General features: G+C 48.0%; 5 protein-coding genes and 1 non-coding gene across 19 annotated transcripts; 2 read left to right on the forward strand and 4 right to left on the reverse strand.

Moving 5' to 3' along the window:
- The first annotated feature begins 1058 nt into the window (after positions 1-1058).
- On the forward strand, positions 1059-3449 carry LOC125531151 (F-box protein At4g00755). Its single transcript, XM_048695562.2, has 5 exons — positions 1059-1430; positions 1703-2128; positions 2253-2428; positions 2753-2871; positions 2969-3449. Exons 1-5 carry the CDS (start codon positions 1262-1264, stop codon positions 3273-3275), a joined length of 1197 nt encoding a protein of 398 aa, XP_048551519.2. The 5' UTR covers positions 1059-1261; the 3' UTR covers positions 3276-3449.
- A 140-nt stretch (positions 3450-3589) lies between these two features.
- On the forward strand, positions 3590-13213 carry LOC125531150 (pentatricopeptide repeat-containing protein At5g52850, chloroplastic-like). Of its 13 annotated transcripts, XR_015601928.1 has the most exons (9): positions 6754-6922; positions 7529-7723; positions 7817-8571; positions 8694-8875; positions 9407-9498; positions 10465-10579; positions 10674-12362; positions 12857-12967; positions 13076-13213. XR_015601928.1 is itself a non-coding variant. In XM_087519362.1 (8 exons), the coding sequence occupies exon 1, from the start codon at positions 4026-4028 to the stop codon at positions 6132-6134; it is 2109 nt and encodes a 702-aa protein (XP_087375488.1). In that variant the 5' UTR covers positions 3590-4025; the 3' UTR covers positions 6135-6168; positions 6814-7723; positions 7817-8571; positions 8694-8875; positions 9407-9498; positions 10020-10113; positions 10465-10579; positions 10674-12212. The 13 variants fall into 13 exon arrangements, 11 of the variants coding, with proteins under 11 accessions (XP_087375488.1, XP_087375489.1, XP_087375490.1 ...); XM_087519362.1 differs by lacking the exons at positions 12857-12967; positions 13076-13213 and adding exons at positions 3590-6168; positions 10020-10113 and having other exon boundaries at positions 6814-7723; positions 10674-12212; XM_087519363.1 differs by lacking the exons at positions 12857-12967; positions 13076-13213 and adding an exon at positions 3590-6168 and having other exon boundaries at positions 6814-7723; positions 10674-11642; positions 11862-12212.
- LOC147977496 (uncharacterized) lies at positions 7009-8400 on the reverse strand. Its single transcript, XM_087519370.1, has 6 exons — positions 8041-8400; positions 7825-7942; positions 7663-7744; positions 7503-7554; positions 7352-7406; positions 7009-7262 (listed from the first exon to the last, which is right to left on the reverse strand). Exons 1-6 carry the CDS (start codon positions 8374-8376, stop codon positions 7009-7011), a joined length of 897 nt encoding a protein of 298 aa, XP_087375496.1. The 5' UTR covers positions 8377-8400.
- Positions 9531-11066, reverse strand: LOC147977497 (uncharacterized). Of its 2 annotated transcripts, XM_087519372.1 has the most exons (7): positions 10704-11066; positions 10476-10590; positions 10312-10393; positions 10198-10227; positions 10055-10106; positions 9900-9954; positions 9531-9815 (listed from the first exon to the last, which is right to left on the reverse strand). In XM_087519372.1, exons 1-7 carry the CDS (start codon positions 11064-11066, stop codon positions 9616-9618), a joined length of 897 nt encoding a protein of 298 aa, XP_087375498.1. In that variant the 3' UTR covers positions 9531-9615. The 2 variants fall into 2 exon arrangements, with proteins under 2 accessions (XP_087375498.1, XP_087375497.1); XM_087519371.1 differs by lacking the exon at positions 10198-10227 and having other exon boundaries at positions 10704-11052.
- On the reverse strand, positions 11915-13511 carry LOC125531148 (uncharacterized). Its single transcript, XR_015601930.1, has 6 exons — positions 13108-13511; positions 12865-12982; positions 12592-12673; positions 12337-12388; positions 12203-12257; positions 11915-12112 (listed from the first exon to the last, which is right to left on the reverse strand). It is a non-coding gene; the product is annotated as an uncharacterized LOC125531148 (transcript).
- Positions 13512-13669: 158 nt separating this feature from the next.
- Positions 13670-16345, reverse strand: LOC125531149 (uncharacterized). Its single transcript, XM_087519369.1, has 2 exons — positions 15966-16345; positions 13670-15757 (listed from the first exon to the last, which is right to left on the reverse strand). The coding sequence occupies exon 2, from the start codon at positions 15688-15690 to the stop codon at positions 13804-13806; it is 1887 nt and encodes a 628-aa protein (XP_087375495.1). The 5' UTR covers positions 15691-15757; positions 15966-16345; the 3' UTR covers positions 13670-13803.
- Between the last annotated feature and the right edge of the window lie 1444 nt (positions 16346-17789).

Consider the following 17789-nt stretch of genomic DNA (forward strand, 5'->3'; position numbering starts at 1 on the left):
TTGCCCTATTTTATTTTTGTTACCAATTATCTATATCATTTGTGTTTAATCTTGTAACTAGCAAGACAAGGGGATTGATAATCCTCTTGTCGTGTTGGGGACAAGCGTGTTTGTGATGCGTGCGTGTTTACTGCTAACTTTCTTCGTTGGGAGAAACTCGTACTGAATTGATAACCTTGGTTCTCTAATTGAGGAAAGTACTTGCTTCTAGGCTACATCACCATTACACCTGGGGATCCCAACCACTCATGCGGGAGCAAGCAACGATCTTTAAGCCTTGGAGTATGCGCAAGTCTCGAGAAACATGCTTCTATGCAGCATGGGCGTCCTTGAGATGGCCCCTTACTGAACCGTCAAGGAGGTCCTCGGCCGACCCACCTTGACCGAGAGACGGCATGGTGAGTGACCCCTAATCGAAGACACCATCACCTCGCCCTCACCTCAGACTAAAAAAACTAAACTACTCGTCATCGGATACGGCGAACCTCCTTGTTGGAGTCACCGGCCTCGTGGTCATGCCGGGTGAAACGACTGCGCCTCCTCCTTGTCCGCGAAGAGCTACTCACGCACCATGTCCCCCCCCTCCAGGTCGATGAAGCGGCGGTTTTCCGCCACCTCCGCCTCAGACCAGGTAGACTCGTTGATGTCCTACCGCTCTGCGTCCTCCGTTTGGGTGAGCTCAAACTCTACTAGCGTGACCTCCATGCTGAACTTGGCATGAGCATCCTCCTCCTCCTCATCCGATTGTGGCTCCTCCTCTTCTTGCCCCGTATCTTCAATCTCCTCTTGCCCCATCTCTTCCAACTCCTCCTCGCTCGAACCTTCCTACTCCGTAGGCAGGCTAGCCGCAGTGCGTGGCGCTCCTTCGTGGTTTGCATTTCCGCCCGATGCTCCAGGGTGAACAACTTGTAGTATGTCGCCTTGGTGCGGACGGTGGCGACGACCGGACGACAAGCTCGAATTGGAAGTGAATTGGGTAGGAGGGAATTTACCCTTTCTCTTTTCTTTTTCTTTTTCTTGGTACTCTGTCATCCCCTCCTCCCCTACCTACGGGTCCCATCCCAACCCAGCCCAAAGCGGGTTCCCCTCCCCCAATCCAATCCAATCCAATCTCTCTTCTCTCTTCTTCTTCTTCTTCCTCTTGTCTTGTCCCTCAGATGAGATGAGATGAGTTGATTGATTGATTGGTTGCAGAAGAGGTAGTCGGCTCGGCGAATTTCATCCCCTATCCCACCAGACTAGCGGACGGACGACCAGAGCCATGGACATGGAGGATTCCTCCCCATGCTCCTCCTCCTCCTCGCCGGCGCCGGCGGCGGATTTCGTCGACTACCTGGGCCCCGACACCTCCGTCACCGTCTTCACCATGCTCCACCACCCCGCCGACCTCGCACGCGCATCCGCCGTCTCCCGATCCTGGCGACAATTCGGTATCTCTCTCTCTGGATCTGGCCTCCCTATTCGATTCATCCATGTCCGGAGCATTTATCTACATATCTACTCCGAATTTATAGATAGATTCTGCTCTACTCCTACCTGTTTTGTTTAGTTTAGCAAGCACTAGTACTGATTTCCGATCGAGATATGAAATCAGTCTAATGAATGAATGAATGGATGAATCAAAAGCTATGCTCTGTTTCTTCTCTCGTCTTCTTCTTATAAAAGATTACTTCTTTCTTGTGCTCTGCCGTTACGTGTATAGTTATCGACAACCAGTTCAGCAAGCTGCAGTGCCTGCGTGCCTGCCCGGAGGTCTCCACCTTCACCCAAGTCGACGTCACCACCACCACCTCCAGAACCCTGGCACGCCGGGATCAGGACACCGCCACGAGCGCTGACGACAAGCTCCATCGGGACCACAGGGTGTACATGCACCTCAGCCACGGCCTCCTCACGCCCTACAAGCCCAGGGACTGCATCATCCACTGCATCGGCGCCTCCAGCACCGACAACTTCCCCGACGAGACCATCGAGAACACCCTCGAGCCTGTCGACCACCTTGAGTCCAACAGGCCCTCCTACTGGTCCAGCGGTGGCCAGAGGGACCCCGCCACCGCCGAGTGCCTCATATATCGCCTCCAGGCCGATCTCTGCCTCATCCAAGAGATCAAGCTGCAGCCATTCAAAGGTCTGCTGTCACTGCATCCTCCCTTCTTTCTGTATATATGGCTGGTTCAAAACAAGTTAAAAGGCCTCAGGTGTGTGTGTGTGTGTTAAATAATAACAATACTTCCCACCATGCGTCGTTGCAGCGTTTTTCCAGCATGGCGATCCCATATATTCGCCAAAGAGCATCCGGGTCCAGATGGGCTATCCAAGGTCACCGCTACGCCCTGAAGCACTTGTCTGTGATGAAAATGAGGGCCAGTTGATTGATGACAGAAACTATGTCTGGACCTACACATCTCCAGAATTCCCGATGCTGCAGGTCAGTTGCTTCTAGAAAATAGGTTTTGCAGCTCAGTTGAATAGATATATCTGATTGATATCCCCAGGCCTATATGTCGTCCTTTGCACGCTCAACATAAGGATCTCTTCTCTTGTAGAAATAAATCAAACAGCTTATATAGAGCATGAACAATTCTTAAAAGCCTGAGCATGAAGAAATTGCATTTGATCGACCTATCTCTAGCAGTGTTCTAAAAGTGTTTATTACCTGGATTTTTTTGTTTAATAATGTGTCTATATGTTTGCAGTCGCCTTGTGCTGGTATGTATGTAAACCTGCTGAGTCAGTAACATTATTATTCCAGGAAAATGTCTTGCAATCCTTCAAGCTGCCACACCCGGTTCTGTGTATTGGTGGGGTGGTCAAGGTTGAGCTTCTTGGGAGAGTTCAGAAACAGGCAATCGATGGTCTCTACTACATATGGTGAGTTGTTGTCGTGCGACTGTGTGGAGCTAGATAAATAATTGCACACATGTGCTTACTAATCATGTATGTATGTATGTGCTTGCTTGCTTTCCAGCATATCTCATGTCCAAATAGTGGGGAAGGCACTGTCACGAGACCTCGGGGTCGTTCCTCGCGGGAACGGCCTGGTCCTGAACTACTATCTGGATCCCCGTACATGCGGCGTTCCCCACAGCGAGTCGTCACGGGACAATGGGCGCAGCAGGTGGCAGGGCTTGGCGTCGAGGATCTGGCATTCTGGCACGGCGCGAGGGATAGGAGGGCTGAACCAGACGCTGCTGAGCAGACTGTTTGGCGGTCCGTTGCGGCTCGTGGTCGTAGCGGACGAATCGGAAGGGGAGGAGGAGGATGATCTTCCTTAGAATTAAGGAAGGAAGTCAAGGGAGGAGGGTCTTATTTGATTTGATTTGATTTTCTGCACAAAAGAAACATGTGATAGTTACTGCTACATTACATTACATTACATATAATATAAGAGTGGCTGTCCTTCAGTTGTAATCAAATCAATCTAAGAATGCCATTCTTGTTATTATCTACTCCCTCCGTTTGAACTTTGAACTAAAACCAACCACGGCAAGTATGTATTTTGGAACGGAGGGACTACTAGTACTACTAGTTAAAAGAAAATGCATCTGTTCATCAATCTGTAAAAATGAATCCATTTGGATTTGCAAGAATGAAGTAAAAATACATATCTATCAAAGCACCTACTACTAGCTGTAGATAACACTAAAATGAATAAATTCAAAATCTGTGAGTGAATGAATTTGGATTGCATCAACATCTTGAGTCTCTCTCGATGTTTAAAATGGACAATCTGAAGAATGGATTCAGAAAAATGAATGTAGCTGAGTCTGAGTGAGCGGCAGCCAAGAAGAAGAATAAAAATGAATGAATCAGCTTCAGTCCATTTGGATTTGCAAACATAAATGGAAACCAAAGCTACTGCTCTTCATCTTGAATCTTATTAGGGGTGAGTGAATGAATGAATTGGATTGGATTTGGAAGAAACATCCACACAATCTTGAGTCTTGAAAAAATCAATGGAAAGAATGGATTTTTATTCGGCACAAGAATGGATTTTTAGCCCAGTGAGCGGCAGCTAGAAAAGAATGCTGCTGCGGCTGCCGCGCCACCGCCGCCGCCACCTCGCGCCGGCAGCATGCCAGAGCCGCGCGGCGGCTTCGTGGGCCGCGGCCGTAGCCGACCACGCGCGCGCAGGCCGCCACGCCGCCGCGCTCACCGTCTTCCGCCGCGTCCTCGCCGCCCACCCGGCCGCCGCGGTCGACGAGCTCGCCTACTCGGCGCTCCTCCGCTGCCGCGACGCCCGCCTGGCCTACCAGATACACGCGCAGGCGTGCCGCCGGGGCCTCGCCGCCTCCAACCCCGTCCTCGCCTGCTCCCTGCTCGCCTTCTACTCCGCCGCCCGCTCCGACCTCCCGGCCGCCGCCAGGCTGTTCGACGAAATGCCGCGCAGGGACGCCGTCGCCTACACCGCCATGATGTCGGCTTTCATCCGCGCCGGCGACTGGGCACAGGCCCTCGCGCTCTACCCTCGCATGCTCGCCGCGGGCGCTGCGCCGCCCACCGAGCACACCTTCGCCAACCTGCTGGCTCTCTGCGCCTCCAGGCGCCTCTGTTGCCACGGGAGGCAGCTCCACGCGCAGCTCCTCCGCTGGGGGGCCGACCTCAACCTGGTGCTCAAGACCGCGCTCCTCCACATGTACTCCAGCTGTGGCTTCATGGACCACGCGCACGCCGTGCTCTGCTCCACGCCCGACACCGACGTGGTGCTCTGGACGGCCATGATTGCCGGCTACTCGCGCGCAGGAGACCTCCAGGCCGCTCTGCGCATGTTCCGTCGCATGGAACACGCTGGCGTGCTGCCCAGTGCCTTCACCTTCTCCGGGATCATCACCGCCTGTGCTTCTTCTTCCTCTGCCCAGCCCCAGGCGTCACAGATTGAGACTGGACGGCAGCTCCATGCCCGCGTCTTCAAGTTTGCTCTGGCGCACGACATCTCTGTCTGCAACGCGCTCGTCGACTTGTACAGCAAGTCATCCGCCTGTCTGCTCGACCTGCTCCACGCGTTCAGCGCCACAGACAGCCCGAACGTGGTGTCCTGGACCGCCTTGATCGCTGGACTTGCACGCCATGGCAGAGACAAGGATGCATTTGCGGCGTTCGCAGAGATGCGGGCCAGCGAGGTGCAACCCAACTCATTCACCGTCTCCACCCTTCTCAAGGGCTGCAGCTCCTCCCCAGAATCAGAATCTTTCCTACATGCTACAAAAATCCATGCTTATGTGCTCAAGACCAGCCTTGGGTCTTTGGATGTGTCTGTTGGGAACTCGCTGGTCGATCTTTATTCCAGGTTTGCAAGAATGGATGACGCGTGGGCAGTCGCGACAACAATGGCCTGTGCAAGGGACAACCTCACATACACAAGCCTTGCAAAGGGGCTGAATCAGATCGGTCTTCCAAGCAAGGCCCTTGAGTTGCTAGTCCTCATGTTTCGTGAGGAGGTTCGTATCGACGGTTTCAGTCTCGCCTGCTTCCTCTCTGCTGCCGCGACATTGCCATCCATAGAGCCTGGGAAGCACTTGCACTGCTGCTCGCTGAAATTGGGATTGAGCAGTCAGGTCTCAGTTTCCAACAGCCTCATCAACATGTACAGCAAGCACAAGTGTCTGGAGGATGCTAAGAGTGTTTTCCACTCAATCAGGGAGCCAAGTGTCGTGTCGTGGAATGCACTAATATCTGGGCTGGCATACAATAATGAATGCTATTGTGAAGCGCTGTCGGTTTTCGAAGACATGACATTGGCTGGGGCACAGCCTGATAGCATCACTTTGTCTGCTGTGCTTTATGCCTGCACTCACGGTGGCTTGGTTGACATTGGCATCAACCATTTCAACTCCATGAGGAATTCGTTTGGTGTTTCCCCACAAAGAAGCCACTACACACTCTTTCTGGATATGTTAGGACGAGCGGGCCGTCTTACAGAGGCGGCGTGCACCATTGAGGCCATGCCCATCCGGCCTGACGTGTCCATGTACAAGAATCTGTTAGCATTTTGCGAGCTCCATAATGATGTGGTTGTCGCAGAAAATATTGCAAGGAAGGCACTGGAGTTATACCCATCGGTCACAGTATTTCAGAATATCCTTTCAGGCATCAGTGGTGCTCCATGGAAACACAGGATGAAGAGTGATGCCTAACCTATGCGCGCTATCATCTGTTTCTCTATGCCAGGTTCTCGGATTCTTCCTATATGGATTTCCAGTTTTCCACTCAGAAAAAGAGCCATTTCTTTCGACGTCTGCACATCAAGCATGGGATGATGAGAAGAAGAATGCAAGATTCTTTCAGGGGCCTTTTGCTCTTGAAGGATCTATAGAAATTCCACTGCATTGAAACTTCTATGAAATAGATTATTGTTCCACCCCATTCTGAATCAAGCTCTCTTAGATTCACTGCAGTCTGCTTTATTAGTCAATTAACGAAGCAAACCACCCTCTCATACAATGTCAATGATTTGCTTGGTCTAAACTCTAAATTATGATGCTTCTGTCTTGCATTGAATTGACACTCTTTGCCTGGATATATATTTTACTCCTGCGTTACATGCAGAAATAAATAGCCTCTAAAGTAAAACCTACACCATGCGAACAGATAGATTGTAGAATGACACAGCAGCTTTTTCAGAAGAATACATAGGCAGAATTTCCGAGTACTTGTTACAGCAATATCTATCCTGTGGTTATATATATATATATATATATATATATATATATATATATATATATATATATATATATATATATATATATATACACGTCCGTGCACTAACAGAAGTTTTCTTATAAGGGTGAAATGATGTCCATTTCTGCTTCACAGGGGCAAGGATAGGATAAGCCTCGGGAAACAAATAAACATCGCGTGGAAGATTCTGATCCATCGACATTTGCCGAAGCCCTTCTCGGATCCTTCACTCATGATATTGTCGGTAATTGATTGCATCCACACGGTGTATATATCTGTGAGAATCACTATTCTTCTGATTGTAGAATTTTCTGGGACATTAGTTTTTCCTTACATGAACTGCTTGAATATGTTATACAACACGTCGAGCACCATATCCAATCTTCGTGCGACAAATGACCAGAAGCGGAAATTATATGCTAGAAGATGCACGATAATAGGCTCCACGTATAATTTGTAGAGCTTCACAACAAATGACCAGAAGCGGATAGAATATGCAACAAGATACACGATAACAGGCTCCAGGAGGAATTTGTAAAACTTCACAAAGGACTGGACTAGTGCTTCTGGATTCTGTAGAAAATCTGCATGTATATATACTTTCATGCTTAGCTGGATTTTAATTTTTAAGTACTAGTACTATGGTTTATACTACTACAGAGTTTATACATACCTTCAGCTTGTTTTGGAAGTAGGTCGAACAAAAAGGTAACAAATAGAAGTATGTCCTGTAAGAATTGGAATGTTCCATGGAAGGCAATTAGCTAGAGGCAATATAGTTGGATGCAGCAGCAGAAACAAGCTATTAGTAATAGTATGCGTACCAATGCCAGATTTACTGGTTTCACAGGTGACTCGTTGAAGATGTGGACTTTCCTGCGGTGTCAATTAGAGAATATGCGCCATTAGAAAGAGCATACCAAGATGGAAGCACGATGTTGTGTAGAAATTAGAGAATATGGAGTGAGTATCAATTTCAGCTACCTAATAAGAAGCGCTTCTCCTTTTGCTGAACACGTGTAGAAACTGCAGCCTTTGGTAAATGGTATGATCTTACCGTTCCACTCTGCAACAAAGATGATATCATTATCACTTACCAGGTTGCCTGCCACTTATTTGTTTGAATTCCATGCTACAGGAACTTACCAAGGTGCCACATTGCTGCAGCAACAGTGGGTTCTACTCCGTGACAGACCTCATCAATGGCAAATTTGACATTCTTTCTCATAGCTTCCATAAGCCTTGCGAAGTAGGTAATCGTATTCTGCAGGCAGCAAAGTAGTTGTTGTCCAGTGGTCAAATATGCAGGGGACTCAACCATGAGTTGTTGGGGCATGTGAGAAAATGAGGTGCGGGTAAAACCTTGATGTCCAGTGGTTTATAATATGAAGTGTGCTTGACGGTGCAATCAGGGTGAATCAGCTGCGTGAGCCGCGCGATGTCCTTGTCATTGAGGGAAGAGTAGAACTCCTGAATCACATTTGTCATGGGTGAAGATGGTAAGGTATTACCTCCGCGGTCAGCATTGTTGAGTCCCCCCGTTGCATTTGGCACTGGTATCGCTCGTATGGGCTTTGGCGAATATTGTTGCCTCTTCCCCCACTCGGCGCTTATCTGCTGGCGTTGGGACAATGGGCGTTGTTTTAGGTTGAAAGAGGGATGATAGTGGAAAGAGACGAGCTTGAGGGCAGAGTTCATGGTGTTGGGGGTTTGAATGCAGAAAGATGTGAAGGCATGGAGGAATGAGGTGTGATATAGTGTTGCTGGGCATTTTTGGTTGCTTGGCTATTAGAGAATGAATCTGAGTATAGCAGGGAGGCTTCCTGGCATGGAATGCGATGGAATAATTAGCGTGGTGCATTGCTAAAGCATAAAGATTTGTTACGATATGAGGTAAGGAATGTCTTCCTACATAATTTATGGAGTCATGCCAATCTGTAAAAAGGGATAACTTTGTTCCTTGGTTTTCTTTATGCTCTGATTTACTTTACATTGAGTTCCTTGGTTGTCTACAGAAAAGAAGATAAGTGACTTGTGATTGTGAAGGGAGGAAGAAAAAGAGAAAGAGAAAGAGAAAGAGAAAGAGAAAGAGAAGGCTGTATGTATGTCTTGGGAAAGGGAAAGTTTGGTTGTCTGTCACTTCCGGAAGAAGCCTAAGACTGCCTCTCATACAATGTCGTTGATGATTTGAGTTCTGGTAAGCATTATGTCCAACTCTAGTGATATTTGTTTTGTCTTGCATTGGACCGAAGCATTCTTTACCTGGATATTCTACTCCCACAAAAAGGGAAAATAATCTGGAACATGGAGTCAATTTCAAGCTTCAAATGGAATATGTAATGCTACAGACGGAAATAGATTTTTCGATAAAGCACACGGAAATAGATATCTTTACATTGCTGTCAGGGTTAAGCTTAGCACGAGACTTGAAAGTGTTTAAACTCTCCTGTGAAGTGCAGACTGTACTGTGGGGTCTTAAAGAAAAACCTACAACTACACAAATAGGCAAATATTATAAGATGCTACTGCAGCTGTTACACAAGAATCCGTAAGCAGGATATCTTGGGGGCATTTTATTAGATGCTGGAAATTAGTACGCAGTATAAGAATGTAACAATGGTATTCGTCAGTTCTTCTTACAACAATACCCTGTGGTTATATACATGCATCCCTATGCTAACGACCATTTCCTTTTAAGAGTGAAATGATGTTCATTTCCGTTTCACAGGAGCAAAGTAGGAAGCCTCTGGGAAACAAACCGACATCTTGTGGCATATTCTGAGTCATTGACAGTGCCTATACCGCAGCTGGTTGTTGTAGGTCCGGTCCTTCGCTGATCCTTCACCCGTGATGTTGCCGGTAATTTAATTGATTGCAACCACACAGGCTATCTTCTTCCAGATTTGTTTTTCTTCTGAATGTTATATTAGTTCCTTATTACAGGAACCGCTTGAATATGTTATACAGCATGTTGAGCACCATAGTGAATCCTTGTGCCACATATGACCAGAAGCGGGTATAATATGCAAGAATTGGGACGTCGGTATAATATGCAACAAGAGGGACGATAAAAGGCCCGCAGAATTTATAAAACCTTGCGAAGAACCGAGCTAGTGCTTCTTTATTCTTTAGGAAACCTGCACGTGTAATTCCATGCTTAGCTGGATTTTAACACCATAATACTAGTTTATACTGCACAGCTGATTTGATGAAGAGCATACCTTTAGCTATATATGGGAATGTGTCGAACACGTTGATCACAAAATTAAGTATTTCCTGTAAGCATTGGAATATCTCATTAAGATTTTAAATGGAACTAATATTTTAGTTGGGTGCAGCAGGAAAAACAAGAAGCTGGTTAGGTTAGTACGCGTACCAATGCCAGCTTTCCTGGTTTCAGGGGTGACTCGTCGAAGATATGAACTTTCCTGCAGGGTGGGTGAATGAAAACATTTCTGTGTCAGGTCAAGGGGAGCATTACCTACCTCTAAGAGAAAAATATCTATCTAGAGGCCAAACCACCAAAGCATTATACTTCCAACAGCTTGCCTGACATGGATGGATGGAAACACTGAAACACTGTATTATATAGAAATTAAAGGACATACATTAGTTATTAATCTCATCTACTACCTAATAAGAAGGGCTGCTCCATTTGCTGAGCACATGAAGAAACTGCAGCCCTTGGCAAATGGGATCATCTCCCCGCGCCACTCTGCAACATGCAGCATGATGATACAATTATCCTTCTTATCCTCCACTTATAATTCCAATTCCATGGTGCAGGAGGATCTTACCAAGGTGCCACATTACTGCGACGGTGGGTTCTACTCCTTGACAAACCTCATCGATAGCAAATTTGGCATTCTTCCCCATAACTTTGATAAGCCTTGTGAAGTAGGTATGGGTATTCTGCATGCATCAAAGTTGTTTCTGTGAATTCCAAGTATGGGAACCTGGCTTTAAATTAATAGCCTGATGGTTAAAATATGCAGAGGACTGGAGATATTGGAGCAGATGAAAACCTTGACGTCCAGCGGTTTGTAGTATGCAGTGTCCTCGATGACGCAATCAAGGGAAATCAGCTTCTCGAGTCGTGTGATGTCCTTATCATTGAGGGAGGAGTAGAACTCCTGAATCACATCTGTCAGGGGTGAAGATGGTAAGTTATTACCTCCACGGTAAGCACCGGTTCCATTCGGCCCTGGTATGGCTCGTATGGGCTTTGCTGAACATTGTTGCCTCTTCCGCCACTTGATGCTGATCTGCTGGTGGCGGGACTGCGGGCGCTGTTTTAGGATGAAATAGGAGGGAGAGTGGAAGGAGATATGTGTGAGGGCAGAGTTCATGGTGTTTGGGTGTTTGCATGCAGAAAGAGGTGAAGGCATAGTGAAATGAGGTGTGATATAGTCATGTATAGCTGGTGGGCATTTTCAGTTGCTTGGTGGTTAGAGAATGAATCTGAGTATATATATATATATATATATAGCCTATAGGGGAAGAAGCTTCCTGGCATCAAATGGAATTTCCGTGGTGCACCGTTAAAGCATAAACATTTGTTTGTTACCATATGAAGTAAGGAATCACTTCCACTATAATATACAGAGGCTGGCAAGGTAAGAATCATGCCAATTTGTGAAAAGGTATTGCTTTGTTCCTTGGTGCTCCTTTTGCTATGCTTTACATTGAGTTTCCCTGAAGCTTTACATTGAGTTTCCCTGAAGAAGGAGAAGCCTGCTAAGACTGCCTTCTTGGAGGGTGGCTCGACTTCCCAACTTGTTTCTTTGAATACTTTCCACATGGACGCCAGCTTACTTGGTTGCGCCATAGGTAATTGTTCCAATGCATCCTGCTCCTGCTGCTGCAATCACAAATGAGCCAGTACAGAGGCGGCATGCACTGTTGAGGCTATGCCCATCCAGTCTGACTTGTCGACTCTTTTCGAGTCAATGCAGAGTTATATGGTATGATGGTATCCGCTTATGGTTAGTTAACCAAGGAATTCACCATCCCACACACACCCAAGGAATAACACATAGGCACAATATAGTAATATTAGTTAGAATGTGATAGTAGCATTGCTCAGTACTTCCTGTCTTTCTTACAACAATATATATACATCCCTACAAATGCTGACAGTCATTTTCTTTAAGAGTGAAATGACGCCCGTTTTTGTTTCGCAGGAGCAAGAATAGGATGAAATAAACCAGCATTACAGGGTATCTTTGAGAACTGCTGCTATTCTTCTGAAAATGTGGGATTTCCTGTTGTATTGTATTGCCTCCTTACATCAACTCCTTGCATATGCTATACAAAATGAGGAGTCCCGTAATCAATCCACCCGCCACAAATCTGAAAAGACGTGCGATATGCTCCACGCAGAGTTCATAAAGCTTGACAAAGGACCCAAGCCCTGCTGCGTCCTGTAGAATTCCTGCATGTGTGCATCGATGCTTAGCTGGGTTTTAAGTGGTTCTAGTTTATTACTGTACTAAAAAGTTGAATTTATATATGAAGCACATACTTTCAGCTGATTCTGGGTTTTTGTCGAACGAATAGGCAACGGAATGAAGTATGTCCTGCAGGGATTGGAATTAGCTAGAGGTAGTCAGACTAAGAAATATAGTTGGATGCAGCAGCAGAATAAATTATGCCTACCAATGCCCGGTTTCCTTGTTTCACAGGTGAGTCGTTGAAGATATCAACTTTCCTGCAGCGTGGCATGGGTGAAAACATTTAGTTATTACATCTAAAAGAAATATAATCTCCAAGAGATGGATGGAAATATAGAAACACGGTATTAATATTATACGGAAATTTTGAGAATCCCTGCTACTCCCTCTGTAAAGAAATATAAGAGCATTCAGTAGTGATATAAACGCTCGTTCTTATATTTCTTTACGGAGGGAGTACCTGATAAGAAGCTCTTGTCCGTTTGCCGAACACGTGTAGAAACTAAGGCCTTGGGTAAACGGGACGATCTTGCCCTTCCACTCTGCAACAAGGTGATATCATTAGCATGTACTCTCTCCGTTTCGAATTACTTGTCGCAGGTATAGATGTATCTAGATGTATCTTAGTTCTAGATACATTCATCTCTGCGACGAGTAATTTGGAACGGAGGGAGTACTACCAGACTGCCTGCCACTTATAATGTGAAAAAAAATTCACGCTGCAGGATCTTACCAAGGTGCCACAATACCACGGCAGCAGTGGGTTCTACTCCTTGACAAACCTCATCGATAGCAAATTTGGCGTTCTCCCCCATGGATCCCATGAGCCTTGCGAAGTAAGTCATCGTCTTCTGCATGCAGCAGCAAAGAAGTTGTTGTTGTTGTTGTTGTTGTTGTTGTTGCTTGGTTCTAATTAATTAATTTATTCATTGCTTTGATGGCAGAGATATTGGAGCAGATGAGATGAGAGAATAACCTTGAAGTTGAGTGGTTTGTAATATGAAGCGTGCTCGACAGTGCAATCAGGGTCAACCAGCTCCATGAGCCGTGCGATGTCCTTGTCATTGAGGGAGGAGTAGAACTCCTGAATCACATCTGTCAGGGGGGAAGATGGTAAGCTTTGTTGAGGCCCCTGGTTGCTTTTGGCCCTGGTATTGATCGTATGGGCTTTGGTGAGCATTGTTGCCTCTTCCCCCAGTTGGCGCTTATCTGCTGTTGCCGGGACGGCGGGCGCTGTTTTGGGTTGAGAGAGGGAGACTGGAAGGAGACAAGTGTGAGGGCAGAATTCATGGCGTCTGGGTGTTTGATGAATGCAGAAGGGAAAGATGGGCAAGGCATAGGGGAACGAGGTGTCATGGATATAGTAGCGTTGGTGGGCATTTCTCGGTTGCTTGGTGGTCAGACAAGGAATCTGAGTGAGTACATTTGGGATGGAATTCGCTCGCGTGGTGCATTGCTAAAGCATAAAGATTCGTTACGATATGATGAAGTAAGGAATATCTTCCTACATAATAATGTACAGAGCCTGCAGGCAAGAATCAGTAAAAGGTACGTATTTGCTTTCTTCCTTGGGTTTTTTTTACATTGAGGTCCTGAGAGATCGAGTATAGGAGGCATGCATGTACAGAGAAGAAGAGAAGAAGACAAGACAAGACAAGACATGCATGTGTTGTCACTTGCGGAAGAAGCCTAAGACTGCCTTCTTGGATGGCGGCTTGTACTTGGTGGACTTGCCGATAGCTTTCTTGGCGGCCGCAGAAAGAGGAGGGGCAGCACCAGCAGCAGGAGCAGATAACATGTCTTGCTCCCTGCCCTCATCCTCAGCTGTCTCCTCCAGTCCGCTCGGCGCTGCCCATGGCTCGTCCGCGTCTTCTTCTGAGAACACTCTCCGCATCGTCTGCAGCTTATTTGGCGGCGCCGGAGGAGGTAACTGGGCAAATGCTGCCTTCTCCGTCTTTGACGGGCTATAGTCGTATGCAGGATCTGTCTCAAGCTGTTTGGTTTTGCCCGCTGCCGCTGCTGCTACTTGTTTCGTGATGCTCTCCACCTCAAACGAATCCCCCTCGTCGTCGTCTGATAACGCCAGCTGCTGCTGCTGCTGCATTTGCATTTTCATTTGCTGCTCTTGCTCAGCCGCCTGCTTCATCCGCTGCTCCTGCTCAGCCAACTGCTGCTTCATTCGCTGCTCCTGCTCCTGCTCCATCTTCATTTGCTGCTCCTGCTCAGCCACCTCCTCCTCCTGCTGCTGCTGCTGCTGTGCCTGTACATGCTGCCCTTTATGGGCATGGCCACCACCAGGCAGTGTCATGTCGTCGTCGGAAGAGTCGCTGATGAGCTCCACGTCCACCGCCGCCACCTCATGAGACCTGCTGCTGTACTCAACGGTAGGCTTCACCTCCTCCAACATTGTTGCTGCTTCTGCTTCTGCTTCTGCTGCTGCCAAAGCTTCTTCTTGTTCTGCTGCTGCCTCTTCTTCTTTGTTGGCGGAGGCGTAGGCATAGGCATAGGCATAAGCAGTGGCACCCGCAGAGGAGGAAGACGTGGACGAGGAGCTGCTCTCGCGGCTGGCCTCGGGAACCGTCACCGGCTGGCCCTGCATCTTCTCGGTGACGAAGTAGGGCCTGAAGCGGGATGGCCGGAAGTCGCTCACGTACGGCGCACCCACGGTGAAGCTCTCATGCCGTCGGAACAGCATGGCATTCTTCTGCGCTGCCGGGGCCCCTGGGATGGACGACGGCTCCGGTGGTGCTTGGTGCTGGAGATCGTCGTCCATATCATCGAAGAAGGGGTTGCGCGAGGGGCGTAGGCCGAGCATGGAGGGTGCGGAGTCGGGGAAGTTGTCGTCTTCGTCGTAGGGCCCGTCGAGGTCGAAGGGGTTCCTCTTCCTGGTGGCGATGCTGAGCTTGGACGGGTCGTCAAGCTCCATGACGTGCTGCTGCTGGTGGTGGTGGTGGAGAGGTCGCTGGTGGCCGCGGGCGCGGCGCCTGGACATGAGCTTCTCGACGGTGGCGTTCATCTCGAGCTCGAGCGAGCCGATGTTCTCGATGCTCTTGGCGTCATCAGCCGTCCACGCGACGGCCCGCACCGCGTCCTTTTTCTCGGAGCGCTGGTGGTTGTGCTGCTTTTCTTCGTGGTCAGAGTCGGTTGATTCTGATTCGCTGTTGGCGGCGGTGTCGGGGAAGGAGGCGTGCGAGGTGGCGTTGGACATGGTGGGTGGGTGGTGGTCATTTTCGTCGACGGAGGAGGAGGAGTCGCTGGATTCGTGGGAGGGTCGGTGGTGATGTGTGGTGATGGCGCCTGTGGTGCTTGGTTGGACTTGAGGTGGGCGGTGGCTGATCTTGTTGTAGACATGTGGGTCGTGGTCCTGGGGCACGCTGTGGAGGAGGACGAGGCCGAGGAGGAGGGCGGTGAGGACGAGGACGGGGGCGGCGGCGAGGATGAAGGTGAAGACGGGGTAGACGAAGGCGTAGGCGAAGGCGAGGAAGAGGAGGAAGCAGAGGAGGAGAGGGTGGCGGTGGAAGAAGGCCGGCACCCCCTCAATCTCCTCCTCCTCGTCCATGGCACCGGCACCACCGCAGGTCGACCGCCGGCGCACCCGATGAGCTCACAACATGAACATGGTGGATCTGCATGCATCATCAAGACAATAACAGCAGAAGAAGAATGATCAGGAATGAATGAAATGATCTCCAATCCTACGGGGGAACGCACGCATGATGCATAATCAAAATGAAATGAATGAAATTAACAAGGACGACTGAATGAATCGATCGATTACAGGAGAGGAGAGGAGAGGAGAGGAGTGGGAATTAACGAATGCATGTAATTAATTACCAGGATCTTAATTAACCGGTAGAGATTGTGGTTTGTTGAGGAAGGAAGGCAGTCAGTGAGGCAGGCAGCCAAGAAAGACGGACGGATGCAGGAATGCCATTTTTTGGTCCATCCACCTGCTACTACTATTCTTGTCTCCTCCATCTCTCTCACACTGAGGACACAGAAAATACATTTTTTTTTACAAAACATCCATAACTTCATTCATAATCACAACTGTTACATGTACAACAATGCCTTTGGGTTCAAGCTCCAACAAACTACAAACCAGGGTTGGAATTTCATATTTTGGTGGGTCTCAAATATTTGGAACCCTGAAATTTTGAGCCAGAGATTACAAGTACTCTTATTTTTTTTATTTTATTTAGTGAATACTGGAGAAACTCACAACCCCAAAGTAATCTGAGATCTGCTTCAAAATTTTGCATATTTTGGTGACGTCTGAAATTGTTTTCTTTTCAAAATTGAAAACCATGCTACAAACCAACTCGCATAACTATGAATTACGATGAAATCTCTCGGAGACATCTTCCTAGTGGTATCAATCTTTGCAAGATGAAATACTGCCAAGTAAAGAGGCTCTAATTTGACAAGTTCATGGTTTCTGTTAGCCCCTTAAGCCCTTCATCTAAAAAGATGACAAGTCGTGAGCAATGAAGGAACTTGGGCTGGGGATGATCCACCAACAGTCGAACCACAAGATCTTTCACCATAGTAGCGAGGGAACATTTCAACTCCACATAGAATAAAACTAATTAATAAAAGCAACATGACACAATAACATAAACTCATCTGATCGGAATAATCTGCTCCAAGTCTTTTCTGGCTTCATGAGAAAGAATTGGAATAATTTCATTCACAAAAGCACTATGAGACCATCTCACCAGAAAGACTCCTCCGCCGACCACGAAACACTTAAGTATCCGAGGCCCCCCTCCCTCACTCAGCTCCAAGATGGTAACCAGAGACGAGGGATTTCCTACACCGACTGTTGTTCTTCGTCCTCAAACCCTAACTCTTCTAAGAAAATACTGCTAGTAGCCTATAGATAATATGAAGATAAGAGATCCCTCGCTCGACTCTCCCTCACCCGCGAGGTTACTTCACTTGGCTCTATCCCTCCTTGTTCTCTCCACCTCCCCTTGACGGTGCCATGCCCCCTGCCCCCCCCTCCCCCCCCCCCCCCCCCCGCGGTGTAGCTATGGAGGACAAAAGAGGCCCAACGACAGTAGAGCGGCCCAAGCCTGTACTCGATTTCTATCGACAATCCGGAGTGCATCACCACCTTGGAGGGCAAGACAAGGACTCCTTCACATATTAGGCTAGGAATCCACATGTATACGACATGTATCAGCCGACCTGGTTAGCTACCAAACGTAGCTTAGGACAACTCCTCGACCGACTCGAGATTTGTAACCTTGGATCATCCACCTATATAAGACCCGACAGGGACCCCTCGATAGGCACATTATTCTAGTAGAGCCCGAGGTCTCAACCCCTAGATGATCTTGCGGTCGACCCCATGTAAACACAAAGAATCAACCCAACCAAACACTGGTAGAAAAAGGGCCTATTGTCCCGGTTCGTAAGGGCCTTTTGTCCCGGTTCTGGAACCGGGACTAAAGGGTCGATACTAATGCCCTGTCCCTTTAGTCCCGGTTCAATCCAGAACCGAGACAGATGGGCCTCCACGTGGCCTGTGCGCGGAGCCCAGGCAGGAGACCCTTTGGTCCCGGTTGGTGGCACCAATCGGGACCAATATGCATCCACGCGTCAGCATTTCTGTGGTTGGGGTTTTTGTTTTTTTTTGAAGGGGGGGGGGTG

The sequence above is a fragment of the Triticum urartu genome, chromosome 4A (assembly GCF_056163025.1).
Source record: "Triticum urartu cultivar PI428250 chromosome 4A, HENAU_Tu73, whole genome shotgun sequence".
NCBI classification, from domain to species: domain Eukaryota; kingdom Viridiplantae; phylum Streptophyta; class Magnoliopsida; order Poales; family Poaceae; genus Triticum; species Triticum urartu.